Source organism: Labrus mixtus, chromosome 7 (assembly GCF_963584025.1).
Source record: "Labrus mixtus chromosome 7, fLabMix1.1, whole genome shotgun sequence".
Lineage (NCBI taxonomy): Eukaryota > Metazoa > Chordata > Actinopteri > Labriformes > Labridae > Labrus > Labrus mixtus.
The window spans coordinates 658,776-678,011 of NC_083618.1; the positions used below are offsets into that span (position 1 = coordinate 658,776).

A 19,236-nucleotide genomic window follows, 5' to 3' on the forward strand; every position below is an offset into this window, starting at 1 on the left:
AAAGCTACAGTAATGCTAACTCAAGGAGACCAGGATCTTATTGTCAGGTCTATAAAATATTATTAAATATTATTATTTCCCATGGTGGCATCATCTTGTGTAGTTTTTTTTAGCTTGATGAACCATCTGAAAAACATGAAATACTCTACATGAATTATTTGAAATAGAAAGAAGCAGCTTAACTGTTTTTAGTTTAAAGTTATCAGGTGAGCAACTCATTCATTGATTAAGGATTTGGGTTCTATCTAAGGGATACGTACACTATAACAGCTGGTTACATCACATACTGACCACTGACCATTATCCATATTCATAACACTGTGTCATACTTTAATAATCTCATTAGATGGTTTTTATTTCTGGTCCTCGGCATGTTTGTAATCCTCAGTAGCAGTTAATAATAGCAAAAGGTTCATCCAAAACATGAAGCACATTCCAGTTTGTTATGTTTCATTACGTCACACCTTCGTCATGAGTGAAATTCTGAAGAGGATTACATCACAGTCAATGCCAGTCACCACTACAAGCTTTTCACGAGACAAAAACAGTCTTAACTCTCACCTGGAACAACATCTGCAGGTGCAGCAGCAACAAAGCAAAACCACTGAAGCAGGGCTCACAGGTGCAGTTGCATATTCTAATATTTAAGTGAGATGTCAGATGTAAGCTACAGAAGAAAGAGAGAACATGTTAAAAGAAGAAAATGAAAGAAGAATGTATATTAGGGATTTGTGCACACATGCTCAAGGTTTATCACCTTAACATTTTAATCCCCCTCAAATCATGGATCAGGAATCACTGTCTTTAACGGATGAAAGGAATGTCGACTTAAAGATACACTTGTGTAAAAGGAATTCACTGTTAACTGTGGCTTGGGAGAATTTCTTACATAAGCTCAGAGTAAAAGAACAATGATTTTGATCTTTAGTAGTATGAAAATGTTTTTATGAAGAAGAAGAAAAGTGTAAGAAAGGAGCATGCGCTTTACAGACTATAACTGTAAACTAAATATTACTGCACCTCCAGATGTTAGGCTCAATAAAAGCACAAATGTTACTGCAGTAAGAGATATTTTCAGTTACGTCCGCCTTATATTGATACAATAAAAACTGTTAAACATGATTTAATGTTAATTTGATTCTTCTTCACTAAGGTAGGTCTTAAAGACTGCCTATAGTCTGGCTCAGAGTTCAATCAAAATCAATTCAATTAAATGTGTGTGTCTGTGTGTGTGCGTGTGCGTGTGAGTGTGTGTGTGTGTGTGTGTATGTGTGTGTGTGTGTGTGTGTGTGTGTGTGTGTGTGTGTGTGTTCAGGTTCCACTGGTTGTCCTCAGGTTCTGACAGGCTGTGATGAATTTTGCAGCTATAATTTCACTAGTTTGTTTTTCTCCCAGCAGATATGGAAGTTTGTGTGTGTGTGTGTGTGTGTGTGTGTGTGTGTGTGTGTGTGTGTGTGTGTGTGTGTGTGTGTTGTGTGTTCACTGCCAACCAAAGTCCCTTTACTCACAATCAATCTTAATTGTATTTCTATGGCACCATTTCATAACAAATTCTCATAACACTTAAAAAGTGTTTTCCAGTAACATCTTCTTAAAATTGGGAAACTGACTCGAAATTGGTAAAAGGCCGCAAAATGATAATGTTTATGCATACACATGAGGAAATAACTGATGGTTTAGTGGAAGAAAATGTTTGCACTTAAGTATCTTAACTTAACTTGCTCACCTGTTTAGGTAACCACACAACCATATGTTGGGGTCTCTTCTGTCTGATGTCTCTCATCCTTATGTTATAAAACACATGTTATATACCCTGCTATAGGCTCTGGGCCTGCATGTTATGTTAATCCCAGTTTGACTCGAGTAATGAATGTGCACACGTCACAGTCTGCTCCTAGGTCATCAACAAAAAAAAGCCCTTCTATTGGTGGCCAGCATCACTCTGCCTCCTAATCCGGTACACACAAGTTATATAAAATGGCCATCCAATCGCACGCCACTCACAGAAACAACTGGTCCAGAGCTTGGAGGTCTACTTGTGTGGTTCATCAGTTTCTCCTGCAGCATCATGATTGTTATAGTGGACCTGCTGCTCATGCTTATAGACCTCACGTACTCCATAATTTCAGCTATTATCCAGACTTTTCTGCGGCCGCGACTGAAGTGCATAGACGGGGAGCTGTGTCTGATAACAGGGGCCGGGGGCGCCCTGGGTCGCCTGTTCGCCCTGGAGTTCGCCAAAGAGGGGGCCCATCTGGTGCTGTGGGACTGTAACACGGCTGCCAACGAGCGGACCGCCGAGCTGGCGCGCGAGCTGGGAGTAAAGGTGCACGCGTACACGGTGGACCTGTCCAAGCGTCAGAACATCTACCAGGCGGCGGACCTGGTGAGGGCCGAGGTGGGAGAGGTGTCCATACTGGTGAACAACGCGGGCGTGGTGGCTGGCCGGAGGCTGCTGGACTGTCCGGACGAGCTCCTCGAGAGGACTCTGCTCGTGAACTGCCACGCGCTGTTTTGGGTGAGACGTAGACGCACGCGGTTTTACGCACAACCAACTGAATCTGTAAAAAAGCTCTATATCTGCTTCTTACAGAGTCAAACTCAGCAGCCTGACATGAATTACATAATTCCCCCCCTCTGTCAGCTTAGTATTTGTGCACTGATGTGTGAAGGGATCAGATGTGAGCTGGTGCATCACACTCAGCCTGCAGTCTGTCCCTGTGCCTGTTCAATGTGTTCACGAGCACACTAATCCACTAAATAACAGGAGCTCACGCAAGCCCACCGGTTAAAACAGCACGTGACTCTGCCCTTGAGCCTCTTAAAAGTCTTAGTTCCATAATGCTCATATAATACATAAGGGGAAGCTTATCATCTTTATGACTGATATCAACACCATAGCCTATAGTGGTGTTCATTTTCAAAAATAAAACCTGCAGTGGTGGTTCTAGACTTCACTCTTACTGAGCGGGGCCAAACTGGGGCCAGTTAGTTGGCAACTTCCCCAGGTCATTCTTAACAAGGGCATGAGGGTAAAACTGCTTTGACTTTCCTCTAAAAAGCACTAGGCCTATGCATTAGTGGAGCTAGAGATTTGTATCAGGAGAGCTAAATAAACAAAAAAAAGAAGTAGGCCTATGCAACAACCACACCAAGTCACCACAAAGACATTTCGTGATTTTGCAATAGCTACTTCATCTGTGGGCAGAAAGGATATGGTAATTCAGTCACCTGACATAATACAAAACTCCTTCCATTGGGCAGCTTCCCGCCATCTGTGCTAATGCTAGTCAACCCAAGGGAGGCAAACAGCACATGACAGAAGTAGCTTTAACTTAGCAGGCTAACTTACTGAAATATTGCAGATGGTCCAGGTGGTCCTCTTATTACTGTTCTTCACTGCCTTATTGGTATCACAATGTCATCCCACATGTTACCGTTTTACATCCTCGTTGCCGGGGCTAGTGGTCGGTGGTCCTCGACTGCATCTGCTTTCCCTTAGAAATGATCAAAGTAACGCAGTCTATAATCATCTACTTGTCAAAAAGTGATCGTATTTATAAAAACATGTGACGCTTCAGTGACTACTGGAGTAGAAACCTGAATGTTTTTGTTGTCCCACAGATCAGGCCGAAGACTATAGACAAGATCAAACTCACCTTATATTAGAGTTTAGTATTCCATAAATACATTTCATAACTAAAGTGCTGGGACAGAGGGGTTTGAGTAGGCCTTTGAACCTACAAGCTTCAGACAAATCCCCCTTTACAAGACACTGCATAAAAAACAGATGAACCAAACGAAAACAAGTCAAATCATAACAAACTAACTGGGATGTCGCTGAGGGGTCAGGGATCCTATTGGTTATCCAGCCTTGACCATGACACCACAAGCAATCTGACTGAAGAAGGAACCTGCTGTTAATGTTAATAGATGCATATGTAAGCAAAAGTCATTTACAATGAGTTTAGATTTAAGGCAAACTATTCTGCAAGTGTCTGTTTCAACCCTTATTATCTACACTCTACAGTCTAAGGTTTCAACTAGAGACATTACATCACTGGCTGTCTTCTTATTGGATTTCAATTCCATCGAATGTTTTTGAAAGCATACTGATACTTAACATTTCTTCCCTATTTCTGTAAAAGGCACTCAAATTGTTTTACTGATCTAATCCCATCCAACAGATGACAAAGGCCTTCCTGCCTCAAATGAAAGCAAAAAACTGCGGCCACATAGTAACTGTTGCCAGCGCTCTCGGGCTCTTCAGCACTGCATGTGTGGAGGTAAGATCAATGTTTGAAGAGTTCCTCAGTACAAAGACATCCTAGAAAAGAGAATCCAGATCACTCTGTTGATGTTGCTTCCTCTCTAATTACAGGATTACTGTGCTAGTAAATATGGAGCTGTTGGTTTCCACGAGTCACTGACACATGAGCTGCTAGCAGAGAACCTGGATGGTATCAAAACCACTTTGGTCTGCCCTTATATTGTAGACACAGGGATGTTTGCAGGCTGCGAAATCAGGTGAGATGCCACACTTTATTTCTGGTTGTGACATTAAAGGGGAGATGGGGATAGATATTTTATATATCTTTTTTGATTACATCAAACAGGAAGGAGATTCAGAGTTTGATTCCACCTCTGGAGCCTCTCTACACTGTACAGCAGTCTATGAAAGCCATTTTAGGTGAACAGCAGATGATCTGCATTCCTCGCCTTATGTACATCCCCTTCCTCACACGAGCGTGAGTATTGATCCTTTTGTTCTTTACAAACATTTACAGTATACACTCTTACACCCACTACAGAGGTACTGCTAAGACTATATTATTCATGAGAAATTAAGCAACTCCCATTTTAACCTCTCTTCTCTAGATTACTTCCTTGGGATGCAAATGTGGCAACATATCGCTTCATGGGAGGTGACAAATGCATGCTACCCTTCATCAAGAATGTTGAACTGAAGACCTCCAATGGCCTCATGAAATCCTCCTGAGAACTTTTAATCTTATTCATTTCTGGAACTACAGACACCAAAGGCTAACACTGTATTTTTACATGATTTTGTCATCTGAAGGGAAAGCCTACACTCTGAAGAGGGACTGTTAATGGTTGATGTGTTCCCTCGAATGTTGTATTGCATGCATACTGTCATTTTGGGTTTTAAAATGATCACATCTTATTCAACAGAATTTCCTCTTATTGATTAACCTATAAACTAGAGGACTAAAGTCAGATGCACAAAGCCAGATATCTTCATGTTAATACCACACAGGAAAGAGACTGCAAAGATAACAGATCTATACAAGTGCCTCTTTTTATTCACATGGACAAACAGTGCAGAAACAAAGACCAGACATGAACAAACCTACAGGAAACATGCAACAGAAAAAAAGGATTAAGCATTATGTCTGAACCACAGACTTAATTATCATAAAAAGGAATTCAAACATACAAAATAAGCGCTAAAGAAATCCCTCCCATGTGATTCAGATCTTCCACAATACTGCTCAGATGTAGCTCTGCTGCGGTTATTGAATGAAATGATTGTATGATACGTTGATATCCAAATCCTTTCTTTGTCTCGCCACACGGCAAACAAAAGGCTCTAATGCAATACAGCAAATGTTAAGTCAGCCTTGTTTCATGTCTCTAAAAACCCTTAAAAAAAAAAAACTTTCATTAGACATCACACCGTCAACTCAGGCCAAATCACAACTCCTCCGGTAAATCCATCTGTTAAGTTCAGCTGAAGCGGGTCTGTCAAGTGACCTGAGGTCACTGTGGCTTCTTCTGCGACATATGGAGGTCTCTTTTTCTATTTTCTTTTTAAATGTGACCATTGTTGAATCAGTTTCAAACCAGCTGCACAGTGGCTGCTTGTAAATACCCCTGCAGGTACTGGAGGGCTTCTGCATTCAGACTGGTGGTCAGCATTGATGGAACCTGCGTTTAAAAAAACATGAAACAGGAATCATTGATTTGCTTTCTTTGTTGTCCCATCATCTGTAGCAGAATACAGTTCTTATCCACCAGGCAGCAGTGTTGGGCACTTTACTAAAAAAATAGTAACTGGTCACAGTTAATAGTTACTACTATCAAAAAGTGACAAACTACCCACTTGTTACTTTTCCCCCTTTCAATCCTCTTATTAATGTTCACATTATTTAGTTTTACCGTGGCAGAATTGTGCTGCGTCAACTCTCACATTTCAAATAACGCTTTAGTCATTTTCAATATGTAGGTATTCTACCAATTAGATCTCTGAAGGCCACAGACTCAACAGTTGATATGTCTATTAGTCTATTAGTAAGGCTTACAGATAGTGGAGAAGGTGGTGTTTTAAATCAAGCCGGCTGTTTGGATGGAGAGTCTCCTCCTTGGACTGAGTTAAAGTCTTAATATGTGATTTTTCACACTTAAATGTAATAGAATAGTAGTAGTATATCCTATCCTAAAATAACTCTGTGAGTCATGACTGTCCCACTGTCTGTGATGCTTTCAGAGTCCTATCTTCAGTTTGTTTACATCGCCAGGACGTCCGGCCGGCTGACTCCTCCCCTCACGTATAAAAGTTGTTTAATTGAGGGACTAGAGAAAAGAAGAATAACATACTGTACTCACTGATTAACTGTGTTTCTAGATCACGCTCATTTCAGGTAAATTTACATGCAGTGAAGATACGAGCAGAATAAAGATCGCTAGCATTAGCATGCTAACACAACAATGCAGCGTGAGTTGTTTTGGTTTCATGCTGGTGCTCAAGGGCGACATCTGTTGGATCAAAAAATCTCATACAGCCTTTAACGGTATCTGCAGCACAGGGCTCTCTAGATGCATTTTGTTGTTTAGCTCAGTGGTTTATTGAAGTTTTCATTCCTACGCATAAACTATATTCTTCTCGTTTAAGTCGACCAGGGGAAAATAATGTTGGTGTTTCCTGGACAGAAAGCTCACAGCTGAATGATCACCTTTCTGTTTGTTTACTGTGAGATGTTCTTTTCTCCCAGGATGCTAACCTTAGCGTCACCTCGCCCGCTTGTTGTCAGCTGTAACGAGTAGCGTGTGCTTTTAAATGTCAGTCATTGTGTTCACGCGTTATTGAATCCGGAAAGTAACAAATTTGTTGATAGTTACCTCAAATAGTAGTTGCGTTACTTAGTAATGTGTTATTCCCAACACTCTGAATTTTAGTTGATAGTAAAAAAAAACATGCACTCAATTCACTAGTTTTAGCATAGCTTGTTAAAAACATCTAAACCTACCCGTCCTGGACAGGCCGTAGAAAGCTTGTGGAGAGACTGAGCCAGAAGGATCTTTGGATTGCCGACAGCGTCTCCAATCGGGTCGTGCTCCTTCTTCCCTGCAAAGGCCAGTTGTGAGAATGCTGTCTGATAGCCAGGTGTGTCTTCAATGTCGATGAAGTGCTCATCGTCTGGGATGCTGTCGTCTTCTGGCAACTCAAACAGACCAATGAGAGCCTGAAGCAGAGGGGTCCTGAAAAGACACATTCAGACTGAAATTAATGGTCTTAAGTTTAACGCACAACAACAAATTAAATCAACACCCTTGGCTCCTATGCAAGACATTTTGCAGGGACTGGAACCATGAAATTGCATTCTAAAAGATATACTAGACAAGAGATCAATGTGTAATGACTTACACAATCTGAAGGCCGTCCTTCATTATTACAGACTAGCATACCGAGGGCGTTCCACCATAACATTCTGTATGGCACACTCATTTACACTATTGTTTACAATGCTGTCAAAGGAAAGACAGCAGAAGTTTGCACAGTTGTGTAGCCTACAAAGAGGACAGACGGGCTGTAGAAGCCAGGTCAGATTAAGCAGGGGTTTTCAAGCAGTCCCTCCAGGAAGTTGTGATGTCGCGATCGCAACAATTAACGAAAATTCAACCAATCCCCGTGAATTCTGGGTGAACTTGCAATTTTTTCCAATCAACACAACCTTTTCTGCAACTTTGACCAATCAAAATAGTTTCCCCTGGGAGTATCACCAATCATAGCAGTCCCCCACGACAACGGCGAGCCATACGTCACCAAAGTTTAACTCACTTCCTTGTATACGTATGCAGATAAGATACATATACTGTAAATTTCCCCATTGTGGGATAAATAAAGGATTATCTTAGACGCCGACATGTCTAACACAAACGTCACACATTTACCTACAAAAACTACAGCTAAGGACCGTGCAAGGCAATTCGCAGTTGTTCTGCATGGAAGCAGGGGTCAACTTTTTTGCACCCCGTGCAGCGTTGTGGTGGGACACAAATGAAAGTCATCGATCTACTGCAGTTTAATAATAAAAAGTCTCAATTTTTTTTTTAAATTAAAAAAAATAAAAATAAAAAATAAATCGCAATTAGTGTTGCAATTTTCTCTTGCTGCCACAATTTAATTGCAAAAAAACATCAAAAAGCATTGCAATGTTTTTTAAAAGCTGCGAAATCAGGCATTTTAGGCCGCAACAATCCCCCAAAAAGTCAGCAAAATCCTGGAGGGACTGTTCAAGGTGTGGGAAAGTGAGCCTCCCCTGAATGAACATAATATTTGCTGCATCAATCCATCACAGGGTGTCACAGGGAAAGAGAATTGATTTTTCACCCACAGATTTGCCAAGGTCTCCTCTCCAAAATACTCCCTAAACTGCTCACGCAACCCCTTCAAGCGTGCGATGAGCACCTGCTATACAAAAGTCAAGTTGCAGCCCTGCCCTCCGCACATTTTCGAAGTTTCCAATGAGCTCCGTTCAACATACTTTAAGGAACCCTGTATGATGAAAATGTTATGACAGAATGACAGACGACAAGTACTAGACTAAACTCACCAGAGTTTGGTGTACTCCGTGTCCATCATGGAAGGACATTCAGTCAGGATTTTTGTAATACCGACAGCACAGATCTTCTTTTCTACTGGTCCAGAAACCTTCTGAACCTCTGGAATTATTATTTTCTCCAACACCATACCAAACATTCTGCAAGACAAAAAGGAAAGGAGAATTACTATTGGACATTTTCATTGTAGTAGTAAATACACTTGCATTAAATACACTGATGAGCAGTCAAATGAGGAACTATAGGAGCGAGGAATACAGCAGGCAGGAGCAAACGATCTGCACTGATCTCCAAGTTCAAAGGAGCCAATACTCCCTTTGCCAAGGCATATACAACAGACTGTATAAAACAAGGCCGTAGTCTCAGTTACATCACCCATTGGTTTCTGAGGAGGAACAATATCTCTCTACCATTCCACCAATCAAGAAATGTTAGCGTTAAGGTGGGCCTCAGGCCTCCAGGTTAACAGTTACAATACGCCCACCTTTCAGTCAAATCAGACAAGCCCTTAATTAAATAAAATGTATGTACGCCTTAACTTTCAGCCTTAATATAATCAAAATGGATGAGTTGTAAAGAAATAACGTAGCCACCCTACAGTGTGTACCAAAAAAGTCATGAGACCAGACTGTAACAATGAGCATTCTAACATGTTAATCGGACTTCCTGGGCATTTGGAGCCAACCTTATGGACACTCGAGGACCCGCAGTCTTTTTTTTTGCATTGGCAACATTTTTCAATACCCGAGGATGCCGCTGGGTACATGGTTTGTTTTACAGTGAAATTTGCCCTTAACCTATGTGACTAACAATCAGTACATCTTTCTCCATTTACCATCTTCTCCATGAAACATTGCTATAGATCACCTTATTAAACTTAATGAAAAAACTTGTATAACGTTTAGAAACACCTTCTTTTTCACTGTTAAACTGGGTCACCTCTGAAATCCATTATAACTGCAGCTTTCATCCTCCACAAATTGCCACCTTTAAAGCTTTAAGGAGCCCAGTGTGTGATAAAGCTCTGGCTGAGGTACTCCTCTCTATTTCTGGAATGTTAGACTTCTTTGCAGTGAGTAGAACAGGTTTAAATCTTTTAAGTGGGCCATGAAAGGGACTGCCAGCCAATCATTCTTTTGTGTGGTTAAGGTCAAATCGACTTGCCGTGTTCCTGCTGCTGACACACAACACTGCTGTATGAACCCTGAAAGTAACAGCAGTTAGACATATAAATGTTCTTCAGAAAGTACACTTACTTTGGCTGGATGCTGTCAAAAATCTCCTGAAGTGCAATAGCTCCATATTTAACACAATACAAGTTGATAAACACCAAGAAACCTGTGAGAAAGACAGAACACCACTTACAACTCAGAAGGAACAAGGGGAACATGTACACTATACTAAAAGGCTTGTGATAGCGTTGGACAGAATAATAGATGCAAACAGAACAACAATACTTGTAAAGGGACAATTGAACTAACTTTTGATGAACTTTGTGGTTTTGGAGCTTTGTAGCCTCTGGAAGAGCAAAACGAAGATCTGTTTCCTGTAATGAGTGATCGAGTCTCTGGCGAAAGAAAAATCAAACATGTCAAAGGAGACAAAAAAAAAAATCAAGACTTCTATCAATCAATTTGACAACCCACAGTAACAGGAATGGACTTACGTGGGCATGTGCTCAATGATGCTGTTGAGAAGGTAAAAACCTTGGTGGTCGTTGGCCTTAGAAGCAATTAGTTTTTGGAAAACTCCAAGCAAACCAGGCTGAGAGGGAGAGTGGAACAAATGTCAACTTACAGGTCACAGAATGAATCATTTACAATCCACAGAAAGTGAGAATTAAATAGATCAATACAATAAAGTAAAGGATAGATACAACTACACATTTTCTCTGCTGTATAGAACACTTTCACCACTCACTATTTTATCTGCAGCAGAGCTGGCAATAGTGGCCGCTCCCTTCTCCAGGTAGGCCTGAAGCAGGCGCACTAGAGGGGGGATGTTTCCTGTCCGCTCCCACAGCACCGGCTGCAGCAGGTGAGGGAATAAGCCCATGTAGGTCGAGGGAATAGAGTTGGAGTGGATTTCCAGGAGGAGAGACATCACCTGGAACACGTATGGAAGGAACTCTACAACAGAGGACAGAAGCAGGAAGAGTTGAGTCTTTTTACACAAACAAAAACGACTTTCAGTCTTTCTTTTGTTTACACACCCTGAACATCGTTCTGAAGGATCTCGGTGAAGACGGGGAAGAGCGCTTCCTCGAAGCTGCTGACAGTGGTGGGGTTGGCCTTGCAGGTGATCCGGACAGAAAGGCACAGCGACTCAAACAAGTAGTGGTTAAAATGAGGCTTGCTGGGATTCTAAAAAGGAGTTGACAGATATTGGATCAGTTGACAGTTGTGCCCCCCTCAACAAGTCAGCATCTTGGTGAATTCATCTTGTATCCATTAAAGAGTAAAGTCTGTGTGTTACCTTGCTGACTAAGAGGAGCTTTTGAGTGAGCTGACCAATCAGAGTGGGAATGTAGGGAACAATGGCGTCCTGCAGCAGGGAGAAGCTGCGCATGATGGCTTTAAAAGTAAATTAAACATTAAGAAAAACAATGCAAGGACATGATGAGGCTACTTAAAATAAGTGCAGAGTGACTGTGGAGCATTAGAGGAGTTTTTACATAATGGAGGACAGGTTTACCTTTCATGATGTATTCGTTTTCTTCAGAGCCAGGTACAGCCAGCGCATTAAACAGGTTGTTTAGCAGCTGTTCAGTAAAGGGAGCCATCTCTGCAGGACTGATACTGAAAAGTTCAAGAAAAGGAGGACAATAGGTCAAATAATGGCTTAGCCTCTATACACATGTCCTAACTGACTTTCCTTGTTGATTTATCTCAGTTAATGTAAACACTTTGATGAATAGAGCTGTTATTAATGACCTACAGTAAAACACTGAATACATCTGATGCCTTTACAGAATGATAAATAAAAAGGCTTTCTTCTCAACATCTGAGAGGGGTTATAAATTAAAAGCATACTAGTAAAGATTGTATGTAGACAATTTACACTTTCACCTAATTTGTTAAAATACACAACTTGTCCATCTTAAACACTTTTTACAGTATTAAAAATGTACACATCGTCTACTTTACCAGTAATTCCCAAATCATCTAAATGTGAAAGCAGTCACAACTGTTATTAAATCCCCCCCAAAAAATCAGTTCTGTGGAAAGATGTGACTAATCTAAGTTTTAAAGGAAGAATGTGTGACATGTTACAGCAGAAATCCAGTATATCCTCTGTAAATATCCCTGAGTCATGACTGTCTACAGTGAGTGTGACACGCGAGTCCCACTGTCTGTGGTGTTGTCTGGGCCGCGTTTACGTGTTTACTTGGAAGGGACGGCCGGCGACATCTACTGGATCAAAAAGTAGCACATTCTTCTTCTTTAAGAATCAAAAGCAAATTGTCCCTGCTGTTCCAAACATTCCTATTAGGTGATGTACAATTACTGCTCACATTTCATGTATTGGAGGAAAATAATGAAGCTAATTAGCAATACCATATAGCAGTGCTTCCCAAAGTGTGGGCCCTGGTGGGCCGTGTGGGTACTGCAGGTGGGTGAAAAGCCCTCCACCAATTTTAAAAATAAAAGACATATCATAATGTTGATTTACCATGAGTCAACGCTTTAAGTGATTAGTAAGGCGTGTCATGACTATTCGTGGACATAATGTTTAGTAAACCTTTGTGTCTATCTTGCCATAATATCATGTTGTCATGTCCAATAATTTACCCTTACTGAAAGTTATAGATGTAGTCATAAACATTTTTTTTTTTTTTTTTTTTTATAATGGGCCCTGGAGTAATTTTGTATTTCAAAGAGGGGCGCAGCAGTCTTAAGTTTGGGAAAGGCTGCCATATAGCAACGTCACTGTGGTTAAACCATTCATACTGACAGTGTGGTGTTATTGGGGCCTCTCATTGTGAATAGCCTCTCCAAAGCATGGGCAGCATAAGTGTGCTCCACCGTGCTCACTGCCTGCAGATGAGTGATCAGCAGAGGAACTGCCTGCAGGAGCTGATCCTTTGGAAGCTGAAGGGAAAAAACAGAAGAGGAAGCTGTGATGTGTTCAGTTTAAACATTTTAAAGTTAACTAATTGTGGAAACATTTTTGAGTCCTTACCTGGCTTCTGAAGATCATGACATACTTGATGGCATCGGCCTTCAGCACTGGAAACTCATTTACTACAATCACAATAACATGCTGAGTGTCATTTTCAGTCTATTTGTAAGCCAGCTGCTATAACACATCATTTGTTATATCTGAAGTACATTGAGAACTGTGACAGTGTTCTTACCATTGGGTGATTTTAAGTCGGTGAGAATGTGGTTCACAAAGAATTCATTCAGATTGACCAACTCGTTAGCTTGTGTGATCCCATGCTGGTGAGACACAGACAATAGAAAGACTGAGTACCGTAATTTCCGGACTATAAGCCGCTACTTTTTCCCCATGCTTTGAACCTCGCGGCTTAAACAATGATGCGGCTAATTTATGGATTTTTCCCGCTTTCACAAGCTTCATGCCGCCAAAAAACTGAGCAAAAAACACATTATGTGACGGTGCTCAGTTTTTTGGCGGTATGAAGCTTTCATTAGACCAATGAAATTTCCGAACGGGTTAAGCTGAAACAATGTAACTGTTTAGTTTACTGTTTAGATTAAATCGAGCGTGCTCAAACTTCCCATCATTCTGATTACGGTAGTCATTTTGTCACCCTCATCATGGCAAAGACACAAAGAAATGCATATGATGCAGCTTTCAAGTTGAAGGCGATCGATCTGGCTGTTGGAAAAGGAAACAGAGCTGCTGCACGGGAGCTTGGCCTTAATGAGTCGATGATAAGATGTTGGAAACAGCAGCGTGAGGAACTGACTCAGTGAAAAAAGACAACAAAAGCTTTCAGAGGGAAGAAAAGCAGATGGCCCGAACTAGAAAATGAGCTCAAAGACTGGGTCAACACACAGAGAGCAGGCGGCCGAGGTGTTTCAACTGTGCAGATCCGACTGAAAGCCAAAACAATCGCCACCGCAATGAAGTTTGAGGATTTTAGAGGTGGACCATCGTGGTGTCTCAGATTTATGAGACGTAAGGCCTGTCCATCAGGGTACAGACGAGTCTTTGTCAGCAGCTCCCTCCTGACTACGAGGAAAAAGTTTCAAACTTCCGCAAATTCACTGATGCAAAGATAGCTGAGCATTCCATCGGCCCGCACGACATCATAAATATGGATGAGGTTCCTCTGACGTTTGACCTGCCTCTCACTCGGACTGTCCACAGGAAAGGCGAATCATCCGTCACGCTGAAAACAACTGGGCATGAAAAAACGCACTTCACCTGCGTTCTGAGCTGCACGGCATCGGGAGAAAAGCTTCCACCGATGGTGATTTTTAAACGCACGACGATGCCAAAAGAAAAATTCCCGAGAGAAATTGTTGTGAAAGTCAACAAGAAAGGATGGATGACGGAAAGCCTAATGCATGAATGGCATACGGAGTGTTACGGCAAGCGACCGGGAGGATTCTTTCACAGGAACAAGGCATTGCTCGTTTTGGACAGTATGAGGGCCCACATAACAGATTCTGTGAAAGAAGCCATTAAGAGGACAAACTCAATTCCAGCTGTGATTCCTGGGGGCACAACAAAGTATTTGCAGCCACTCGACATCAGTGTAAATCGTGCATTTAAGGTGGCACTCCGTGTTCAGTGGGAGGTTTGGATGACAAGTGGGGAGAAATCCTTCACTAAAACGGGCTGCATGCGAAGAGCAACTTATGGTCAAGTCTGCCAGTGGGTCCTGACAGCATGGAGCATTGTCAAAAAATCCACTATCATCAACGGGTTTCGAAAGGCTGGACTGCTGCGTGCTGAAGAGGGCAGCATGAGCTCAGCGGGGAATTTGCCTCCGGATGAAAGTGACGAGAGCGACAATGAAACGATCCAACATCGGATGAAGCAATTCTGAGGCTATTCAACTCCGACACCGAAGGAGATGACTTCAGTGGTTTCAGTGCGCAGGAGGAGGAAGATAGTGACCAATGACTTTCTTGGTAGGCTACTGTTTACCGCTAATTTTTTATTTTTGTTACAAGCCGTGTTTTGTTAAAGCCTATTTATTTTTGTTACAAGCCATGTTTTGTTAAAGCCTATTTATTTTTGTTACAAGCCGTGTTTTGTTAAAGCCTATTTATTTTTGTTACAAGCCGTGTTTCGTTAAAGCCTATTTATTTTTGTTACAAGCCGTGTTTTGTTAAAGCCTGTGTAAAGTTAATTTGTTTCAATGTACCGGTAGGCACCGGTGCGGCTTATTTATGTTCAAAATAATTATTTTTTAAAAATTCAGTGGGTGCGGCTTATATTCAGGTGCGCTTAATAGTCCGGAAATTACGGTACATCATTTTGTTTATATGAAAAATGTCTTTAATGTTAATCAAAGTCAATCATACCTTCTGTGTCTGTGCTTTAGATGCCAGTGATGTGACCAAATAGATGGCGGCGTCTTTATGTTTCCAGTTCTCTCCGGGGTTCTGGGCATAGTCTGACAGCATGGAGCTCACATAGCCAGAGAAGATGGCTGTGACGGGACCCTCGAAAAACTTACAGAGGCCTCTCACCAAGTCACAGGCCGCCCTACGACGAGTGTCAATGTCTGAGGAACGACAATGACCAGTTTAACAAATATGACCATCATTGGGCTTACTTTTGTCAGAAGATCTATTGAGATTTGATATTTAGGATTTAAACTCAGAAACAATTACAATGCATATGAAGTTCAACATCCATTCCTGCCTGGACAGACACTCATTGATGTAAACAATTTACATTAGTGATAATCAATAATCTTTACCAGATCCTTCGAGGTCTCTTCTGATGTATTCTTCAGAGTTATCTTCAAAGGCCTCCTCATCAGCACCTAATCAACCATTACAAGCAGTATGGTTCATTTAACACAGTGTGCAAGTACATGTCTGTGTTCAAGCAGCTACAGACAACACTTCTATGAGCTGCAGAAAGTGTATACTCACTTCTGAACTCCATGTTGGGCACAATGACCTTCTCACAAATACTAGTGAGTGTATTCTGATCCTCAAACAGATGCTTGTAGTGTGGTCTTTCACAGACCGATGCCAAGAACTGGATGGCATTGCTTACCAGCTAAAACAGAGATGAGGTGTATTATTGGTACAGGTAGAGTGAATTTCAGAAGACAGAAACCCATTCAGATCCGTTAACTCACCAAGTCATATTTAACTTCCTGCCCGGTAGAAACTAAGAGGTTCCAGATAGCTGTGACGAAGCGCGGCAAATACGGTTGAAATTCTTCATCGTACTTCTGAGCATAAAGAGCGGCGTTGTCACAGATCTGAGACTTCAGCAGCTCGAGTAGACCCGCCTCCTCCTCATCCTATGTAGTAGCGATAAAACATACAAGTGTTAAAGAAACCGATATAGCACAGCAGGGCTTAAAATGTATCACAGGAGAGAAATTCAAACTCACATTTGTCTGTAACAGTTTATTATCCAAGGTCAGTAGGCCATGGAAATTTGTCATCCAGGTTTCCATGTTGTCTTCAAAGAACTCTGGAAGATCCTGTGTAAAAGATTAAAATGTTCTTTTTAGGGCAGAGAGATGTTTGTTCAAGGGTATGCACTCAATACCTTACACAACAGCTATTACATACTGTATTTATTTAACCAACCAGTATGTAGGGCTGTTTGTGACACAAGAGTTGTGTTAGAAGAACGAGATTTTGCGTTAACTTTCAGAGCTTCAGATGCTGTGATGAAAAAACTGATTTTCCTGACAGCTCGAGTGAAATGTGCATCCTACTCATATTCACTAATGAGATCCACAACACAGTAAACCTCTGCAATCTAACGGCTGACCACGCAGTCAGCTGATGAGTCAGTCGCAGTGGATGGCACTAGAGAAGGTTATAATGCTAACAGCTCCTGTTCAAATGAGTCTTGTCAACATCGAGTTACAGCACAGAGGTTGGCAGTGCTGCCTCCAAGGGTGGGGATACTACAGATCTCTACTAGTGTCTGTCCAAACCAGCAAAGCCTAAAGAGTAGATTTAACTACCTGGAAGTTAAGACTGTAGAACAGCTTGGAGATGAGTGTGAGTGAAGAGAAGAGGACTTTCAAGGCATTAACGTCTGTAGCGTGAGTCTGACACAGCTCAATAGTCGCCTGCAATAAAAAGAGTATAAGCATTTATACGTTGGTAAGATGATAAAGCAACTGATGTACATTTAAGTGTGCTGGTAACTGAACTGCAAGCCATTACAAACCTTGAATAGCTCTGTCAGAGGCAGGGCAAATGTGTCCAGTACTAGTTTGATTTCTGACCAAAGCTCATTTGACTTGAACTCATGGCGGTACCTTAAAAAAAAGGTAAAGGTAAACTTGCAAGATAATCATTTCTGCTTGAATCTTAACATAAACACATTTAAACCATTCAAATGTGAGTTCTACCTCTTGAAGAGAGAATGTGCTGTGCGAAGCACACCATTGATGATGTGGAAATCGCCACTTCTAAAGCGGGTCACCATTTCAGTGAGCAGGTCCGGCCATTTTTGAGGGAAGTCTTCCCGTCCTATTATACTGATGGCGTCGCTCAACTGTTGAAAGTAAAATGACAGAAAGGGGCCTGGTTGAGCATCCTTCTTCATATTTAAAAATCAGGGAATTCAAGGCATTGTGACTTTTGAGGATGTACCTGTTTCTGAATCTGTTCTGGACTGCTCAGCATCAAATTTACAATGTTTGCTTTAATCGCTGTTCGGTCTGCATCCGAAACTTTGTTTGGCTCATCTTCAACCTTTGAGTGAACATCACACGCAAATCAGTTCAGGTAAAGAAGTATAGATTTTCTGTACAGGACACACATGTAAACTCAGAAAGACTTACGATGCGCCAGTTTCTTTTGATGTAATTCTTGAATGTAACAGCAGCACAGACACGAATCACGTTGTCTAGAGACTTCTCCAGCAGAGTTAGAAGTAGTAAGGGGTAGTTTTGGTTTCCCTCCACAGATTCAAGAAACTTTTCAGCTGAGAAAGAAAACAGATCAAATGGGCGATATAAATCAGAGATACCACTATCAAGGGCAGAGGTAGCAGAAGTAGGTCGTTTATGTAAACAATATATTTGTATCTTAACTGAAGCTAAAGGTAGTTGCATTACCTGGACGTCTGACATTGGGGTCTGGGTCCAGTGTTTTCCTCAGGAATTCGGTGAGGCTTTGTAGGTTAGCATCATTTAGTTCCATGCTGGAAGTTGCTAAAGGACAGAGCGCATAAAGAATATACTTTACATCCATTTGATCCAGATGATATTGCCTAAACTTACTACACATGGATGATTATATTATCTAAATGCAAAATAATTCTGGAAATGGATTTCAGCCTATACTCACAGTAAAAGATCACAGTAGTTAGACGTTACCTGGTGTTTGCTTAGTTAACTGTTCAAGTCATCGACGTTGTAATTAACACATATTGTTTCACTGCTCTATTGACAAGTCAAAACCTAGCTCAGAGCTGCAGTGCTAGTTTCAGTCACATGCATTCTGCCTCTGATATTAGCTTCCTAGCAGCTAGCCTAGCTAGGAAGGCTACATCGCCTTGGTTTGGCATTAGCTCATTTAGCCCCACTGACTGCAGATCAGTCCAATGTGTATGTTAGCTGTAGAAAGGTTGTCTAGTCCTCTACAAGTTAACACAGTAAACACGTGGTTGTTGGGATACTTCTTATATTGAGTTTCACATAAGTCTATCATTTGATAAAGAACTTAACATACAATACTATTTAAAGCGGCATGGAAAGCAGTATCCCCACTCCAGCGAATAGACTGATCCAGCCACCGGTCTCACATCCTGCTAGTGTTAGCATAAGCTTGCTAATATGTTTTGTGCTAACCATAAAGTTAGCCAATTTCTGAAAAACGCGATTTTACTCGCAGATACTGCGTTTTGATTCAATTAACACGTCTGGACCCAACATGACTGAACTTGTAAATAATGCAGCAGTTCTACGTCTTACCTTTACAGTAAATTTGAGTGAGAATGGGATGGACAGACACTGAGAGCCTCTCAGACGTGCTCGTCGCTACAGCTTTCAAACGTCTGGAGCGAAAGGAACTGCGCGGTTAGTATAGTGCGCATGCGCAGATGTTAGATGAAAAAGCTGTAGGACACACCCCCTGCTTGGACGGTTTCATCAAGAGCAGCAACACTAGACACCTTCTTGCTCTGAATAATTTTTAAATATTATCATTTAAGGGTAATAATTGATTCCACAATAAAATT

General features: G+C 41.4%; 2 protein-coding genes across 2 annotated transcripts; one reads left to right on the plus strand and one right to left on the minus strand.

Annotated features, from left to right (window-relative positions):
- Window positions 1-1,925: 1,925 nt before the first annotated feature.
- On the plus strand, window positions 1,926-5,223 carry LOC132977393 (retinol dehydrogenase 10-like). Its single transcript, XM_061041926.1, has 5 exons — window positions 1,926-2,518; window positions 4,188-4,286; window positions 4,382-4,527; window positions 4,617-4,748; window positions 4,879-5,223. Exons 1-5 carry the CDS (start codon window positions 2,069-2,071, stop codon window positions 4,997-4,999), a joined length of 948 nt encoding a protein of 315 aa, XP_060897909.1. The 5' UTR covers window positions 1,926-2,068; the 3' UTR covers window positions 5,000-5,223.
- Window positions 5,224-5,304: 81 nt separating this feature from the next.
- On the minus strand, window positions 5,305-19,108 carry cse1l (CSE1 chromosome segregation 1-like (yeast)). Its single transcript, XM_061041924.1, has 25 exons — window positions 18,971-19,108; window positions 18,113-18,208; window positions 17,837-17,979; window positions 17,646-17,747; window positions 17,402-17,547; window positions 17,218-17,308; window positions 17,009-17,116; window positions 16,421-16,513; window positions 16,160-16,327; window positions 15,948-16,077; window positions 15,770-15,835; window positions 15,369-15,571; window positions 13,220-13,304; window positions 13,045-13,106; window positions 12,817-12,953; window positions 11,557-11,660; window positions 11,338-11,435; window positions 11,075-11,225; window positions 10,783-10,991; window positions 10,529-10,626; window positions 10,344-10,429; window positions 10,119-10,200; window positions 8,856-9,002; window positions 7,269-7,500; window positions 5,305-5,949 (listed from the first exon to the last, which is right to left on the minus strand). The coding sequence occupies exons 2-25, from the start codon at window positions 18,195-18,197 to the stop codon at window positions 5,860-5,862; spliced, it is 2,916 nt and encodes a 971-aa protein (XP_060897907.1). The 5' UTR covers window positions 18,198-18,208; window positions 18,971-19,108; the 3' UTR covers window positions 5,305-5,859.
- Between the last annotated feature and the right edge of the window lie 128 nt (window positions 19,109-19,236).

What these genes read in the sequence shown, in the direction of transcription:
- LOC132977393 (XM_061041926.1), top strand. Translation starts at nt 2,069, where the DNA reads ATGATTGTTATAGTGGACCTGCTGCTCATGCTTATAGACCTCACGTAC. An exon ending in ACTGCCACGCGCTGTTTTGG is followed by an intron (nt 2,519 to 4,187) that starts GTGAGACGTAGA and finishes CCCATCCAACAG; the next exon opens with ATGACAAAGGCCTTCCTGCC. An exon ending in ATCCCCTTCCTCACACGAGC is followed by an intron (nt 4,749 to 4,878) that starts GTGAGTATTGAT and finishes TCTCTTCTCTAG; the next exon opens with ATTACTTCCTTGGGATGCAA.
- cse1l (XM_061041924.1), bottom strand. Translation starts at nt 18,197, where the DNA reads ATGGAACTAAATGATGCTAACCTACAAAGCCTCACCGAATTCCTGAGG. An exon ending in AGCTCCTCTTAGTCAGCAAG is followed by an intron (nt 11,226 to 11,337) that starts GTAACACACAGA and finishes ACTCCTTTTTAG; the next exon opens with AATCCCAGCAAGCCTCATTT. An exon ending in ACGGAGTACACCAAACTCTG is followed by an intron (nt 7,501 to 8,855) that starts GTGAGTTTAGTC and finishes GTGTCTTTTCAG; the next exon opens with GACCCCTCTGCTTCAGGCTC.